This window comes from Myzus persicae, unplaced genomic scaffold, assembly GCF_001856785.1.
Source record: "Myzus persicae strain clone G006 unplaced genomic scaffold, MPER_G0061.0, whole genome shotgun sequence".
Classification (NCBI taxonomy): domain Eukaryota; kingdom Metazoa; phylum Arthropoda; class Insecta; order Hemiptera; family Aphididae; genus Myzus; species Myzus persicae.
Window position 1 is genome coordinate 171,644 of NW_019103918.1, and position 5,648 is coordinate 177,291.

A 5,648-nucleotide genomic window follows, 5' to 3' on the forward strand; every position below is an offset into this window, starting at 1 on the left:
AGTGTCAAATATCAACGCAGTTTATTGTTCGTCTGTTCTTCAAAGTCAAATGAACGATTTAAACGAATTGTAACTAATAATTTTTCATCTGTAATTAAATACATTTTTTATAATATTGTTTTTGTTTATTAACCTTGCTTTCAGTTGCAGTAAACACTAGTAACATATTGTTATAATACAGATTACAGAGTTTAGATGTTATCTAAACATAAATAATCTACAATCACACAATATTTACAATTTTGTAAAAAAAATGATATTTATCGTTAGGCTTAACTAAGCCTAACGATTATGTTCTATTCATACGTAAGTAAAATATTATAATTATCAAAGTTGAATTTAATTTAAATTAAATGGTCGTTAGCTAGATTTCCATTCTACCGTAATCGTTGGTTGGTTGAAAATTGAAACTTTTAGTTTTATTTCCCCAAAAAGCCGGCTGACATTGTATAGCATTTTAATTATTTTCAATGTATAAAAATATATACATATATATAAGCAACTCATTTTCAAAACATTTAAATGAATTTAATTCTTTTTCCTATTGATATCATGAGCCTATTAACTCATTTCTACGATGAGTTGGTATTAACTTAAAAGTTAATAACAAAATCATAAATTATATAAAATATATTATACCAATATACCATTAAACATTATAATAATTTAGTAAATTAAATGTTTTCAACATATGTTAATTAATTCCGGCCGTATTATTGCTAGTAGTAAACTGTATTACTATGATAACAGCAATGAATATTTTATATCATAAAATATACTTGATGTAATATGTTGACTTGATAGGTCTCCATCTTTTTTCAGTTCATTTTTGGTACTCATTAAATTTGAATTTAACACACATACTAAAATATGAAATGACAAAACTATATAATTCTATTGTATTCTGGTACAATAGTAAAAAAAATTGCATATCTAAGTCAAATCAAAAGAATAAATTTAATGACAATCGTGTAGCTAATAATTTTTTGTTTTTTTGTAATTTTATTGGATATGAATTATACTATCATAGTTTTACTGTAATTTAATGTTTAATCAGTTTCCCAAGGCCGCTTCACCTCTAAAACTGCACCAAAACAACCATTTTCTTCTTGATTTTTGGTAAAATGAGCACGAAATCTGTATGTTCCGTAAAAAAATGTCTTGGGAAAATTGCTTGACATAAAAAGAGCAGTATCGAAGCCAGGCCCTTTATAAAAACCCTGTAAACATAAACAAACCATATTATTTTATTTTTAGTGAAACAGAGATGCTTATTATTGAATGAATTGAGATGAATTTGGTTTTGCCTACAGACTGTCAAGGTTTTCTTTTAATTTCATTGATTTTGATACAAGCATATCATTATATTATGCTCACTTAAAACATCCCTTTTCATTTTTTTGGGGGGAGATTTTTTTAACATAAAAATACTTCCTGGATGTAAAAATACATTAATTTTAAAGTTCTATATCAAATTCAATGTAAAAATGTTAGGTATCTTTAGCGAATGAACTCAAGTTTTTAACAAAAAAAAAGCACCAGGCATATAATTACATCCAGAGTCGACCACCGAGGATCAGTTTTTAAAAATTAAAAAATGTAATGGTTCAATCATCCAGAATAATTCAAGGTGTAATTAATGACACTAAAGCCTTAACAATACATGTACAATAATATCAACCACAATATTTTAATTCATATAACAATTCCATGCCTCTTTAATAGGACAAGTGGCGTTGTAGATTCCTACACCGTCCATGATTGGAGTCCAAGCATTTCCAAAGAACATTTTGAGTGCCAAGCATGCTTTGGGAAGCTTATAAAAAAAAGCATTCTCTTTCCAACCTCCAATGGAATCTTTCACCGCGAAATCGAATTCGAACTATAAAGAAAACAATTAATAAATTTTGAACTAAATCAAATCGATTATGGAACGATTAAATCAAATTCCACAATTCAGTAGGTATTTAATGTATCAGATAATTTCTTATAACATATTTCGAATTATATTATACTATATTTGAATTGTATTATATAATTATTACTCTCATGACAAAATGTAGACATATGATTTTTTTGTATTATTTTGAATATTATACCCATTATACTTATTACGTATACTTTTATATTATAAATTAAAATAAACATTAATTGGTTTTTTTTGTATTAACATTTTGATATCGATTTTATCTGTATTTCTAGGAAGCAAATAAGGGTATAAAAAAATTCGGCGCATCCGAGTTGGGTCCCGAGTATTAGGGTTAAATCGCAGGTACTACACTAGTTGGGTCCAGGATATTGTTAGGTACTATACTAGTTGGGTCCGGGATTTTTTTAGATACTACACTAGCTGGGTCCGTAATTTTTAGAGGTACTATACTAGTTGGGTCCTGGATTATTATTTAAAATATTATACAATAATATTAATACAATTTTATTAAATTGAAAAGTAAATGAAAAGTACTTATACGTATATAATAATGTGACTATTATCGGATATTTCTCTCATGGATTTTTCGAACATTCGTGTAATAATATCAGTGTTATCGGTAATATCTGATAATTTTTGACATATCTTATAATAAACTATCTGGAACAGCGATAAATGCCGGTTAAACCTCGACGAGTTATCTATCAACATAGCTTACACGGTGCACACCTATAGTTACATATTGGTAGTAAGTGTTCTGCATTCTAACCACTAGCACTATGGAAGATTCTAACGTTATGTTCAGTGAAAAGGGCAAAAAAATATATATTATAGAAGGATATAAATTTTCATTTCACAAACTTCTGAAAAATGATATTGAAAGATGGAGATGTATTCATAGATCATGTAAGTCATTTTTTAAATATAACGAAAATCAATTTATTGATCAAAATTTGACACATAATCATAATTGTGATTCCGAAAAAATATTAAATAGGCAGATATTAAATAATAATTTAAAGAGAAAAGCTCAAGAAGATATATGTGAGAAACCTTCTAAATTATTACATTCCGAAATAAAAAACAATGATATAGATACATTAACACGTTACGATTGTACACTTATTAAAAAAAATATTCATAACGCGAGAAAAAATATTCTACCAAACATTCCACAAAGTTATGACGAGGTTCACAAAGTATTGAACGATTTAAATATAAAAACTAACAGACAAGAAAATTTTTTATTAATTAATGATAATCAATATAACATAGTTATTTTTTGCACAGTCGAAAATTTAAATTTTTTAAGTAACATGAACACATTTTACGTAGATGGCACATTCAAAAGTTGCCCAAAAATATTTATGCAAATGTTTACAATACATACAATACATAATAATCATTATATTCCACTTATTTTTTGTCTACTCCCAAATAAACAAAAAGAAATTTATACTCAAACTTTTAGGATGTTATGTAATGAATGCGAAAAACTTAATTTGAAATTTTTACCTCAAACAATATATGTAGACTTTGAAGAAGCTATTCATAATTCTATTTTATCAGTATGGCCGGAAATAAATATTAAAGGGTGTAGATTCCATTTAGGACAGAGCTGGTGGCGGAAAATTCAAAATTTGGGACTAACAAACGAGTATAAAAGTGATTCTGAATTAAGTAAATATCTCAAATATTTTTTTGGCTTACCATTTTTACACCCAGAAGAGGTGGAAAATTGTTTTATTGAAGATATAATGAGTATCCAACCGAACGACAGTAAAATTCGAGAATTCACTGATTATGTTTTTGATAATTATATTAATGAAGAATCGAGATTTCCACCAAAAATTTGGTCAGAATTTAATGCCTCTACAATGCGAACCACAAATTCCTGCGAATCATTCCATTCTCATTTTAATTCTATGTTCTACACAGCACACCCAAATATTTATCAGTTCCTAGAAATTTTAAAAAACGTACAAATGGATACTTATATCAAAATGAGAAGTGTAGAAGTAATGAAAAAAAGAAACTACATTTTGCTAAAAGAAAAATTTATAGCTGACAATATGAATAAAAAAATTGCAGGAATAATCAATCGATTTGATTTTGTAAAATTAATGTCGTATAAATTTTTACCAACACACATGTGATTTTTAATATTTTTTAATTTACACCTATATGGCTATATTTATATTATGTAATATGTATTTTTATACTTTGTTTTTAACCTTTTAAATATTTTTACCAACACAAAAGTGATTTTTTTTTTTATAAAATTCTAATAACTTATATTTTAATGGAAAAGAAACAAAACAAAAAAAAAAAAACTGTAAAAAACATTTTTAACCATACCTGTGGTCTAAATAGATCATAGACAGTCCTAAGTCTGTTGAAATGGGAAGGAAAATGTTAGTATAGTGTAGTACTTAAATCCGGGACCGAACTAGTGTAGTACCTATAAAAATCCGGGACCCAACTAGTGTAGTATCTAAAAAAATCCCGGACCCAACTAGTATAGTACCTAAAATAATTCGGGACCCAACTAGTGTAGCAATTATAAATTTGGGACCCAACTCGGATGCAGCCAAAAAATTATACCGGGACACAAATAGGATATGACCCTTTATAAATATTTTTTGCGGAACGCAGCTCACCTATACTGATAAAAATGTTGGACGCAAGTAGTATGCACCGATAATAATTATTATACTTACATTGATTGAATCATCAACCTTTATCGATGTCGAAATATTTCCTTTGATTTCTGTAGTATTTACTGATTTTTTGCTTAGGTAAAAATTAAATTGAATTTTGTTATTCGACTTCACAGAATCGCAACGCGTCATTGCTAAGAAATTTAGTCGGTAATTTCCCTGAATAAAAATATAAAATCTTTTTAATTAGAATCATGTAGATAGAGATCATTCTTTTGTTACAATTTTATGTTTGCTAATAAAATATGTAAGACAATTGCCTCATCTAAAAATATCAAGTTAGGGTAAGTACTTACAACCGGCAATTTTGGCAAAAACAATGTTTTTCTTGTATCTGAATTAACAACAACTACAAAAACAATTAGATTGATTAGTAAACACTTCATTTTTGACTTAAAATGTTATAAACAAAGAAGTAGTAACGCAGTTTATTTTTCAATGGTTATTCCGAATCAAATGATGAATGGTCCAATGTTACCAAATATTTTTAAATTTGTAATTAATGTTACCATTATTTATTGACCTTGCTTTTAGCATTGTTACAGTTTTCACCTATAGGTAAATTACTATTAATTATAATATAGTATTATAATAGAGATTACTCAGAATTGATATTACCTACAAAGGTAATTAAGCATTATACATATTATTTTCAATTACTTAAAAACGATATTTTATAACCAATCTTAGTTTAAATGTACTATGTACATTATAGTCGTTAGCTAGATTTCTATTTCACTATAATCGTAATATTTCAAGTAATATAAATTATACAAAATAGTTTGCATGTTCCCTTTTACGTACTTTTACCTAAATTTGAATTTAAAACGATTAAAAAAAGTCGTGCATATTTTTTTAGTATTTTTAAATAGTTATATAAAATAATTTTGCTTTAGGATTCTGAATTAGGTATATTTTGATTTATGTTAATTTCGACTTGCAGTCCTTAAAGGTACTGTTAGTGTAGTTTCTACGATAAATAATTTATGAATAATCAC

At 26.8% G+C, this 5,648-nt stretch overlaps 1 protein-coding gene across 1 annotated transcript; it reads right to left on the reverse strand.

Annotated features, from left to right (window-relative positions):
• Window positions 1-965: 965 nt before the first annotated feature.
• On the reverse strand, window positions 966-5,101 carry LOC111036323. The gene is made up of 4 exons (XM_022318318.1): window positions 4,947-5,101; window positions 4,651-4,809; window positions 1,715-1,882; window positions 966-1,220 (listed from the first exon to the last, which is right to left on the reverse strand). The coding sequence occupies exons 1-4, from the start codon at window positions 5,034-5,036 to the stop codon at window positions 1,050-1,052; spliced, it is 588 nt and encodes a 195-aa protein (XP_022174010.1). The 5' UTR covers window positions 5,037-5,101; the 3' UTR covers window positions 966-1,049.
• Window positions 5,102-5,648: the final 547 nt, after the last annotated feature.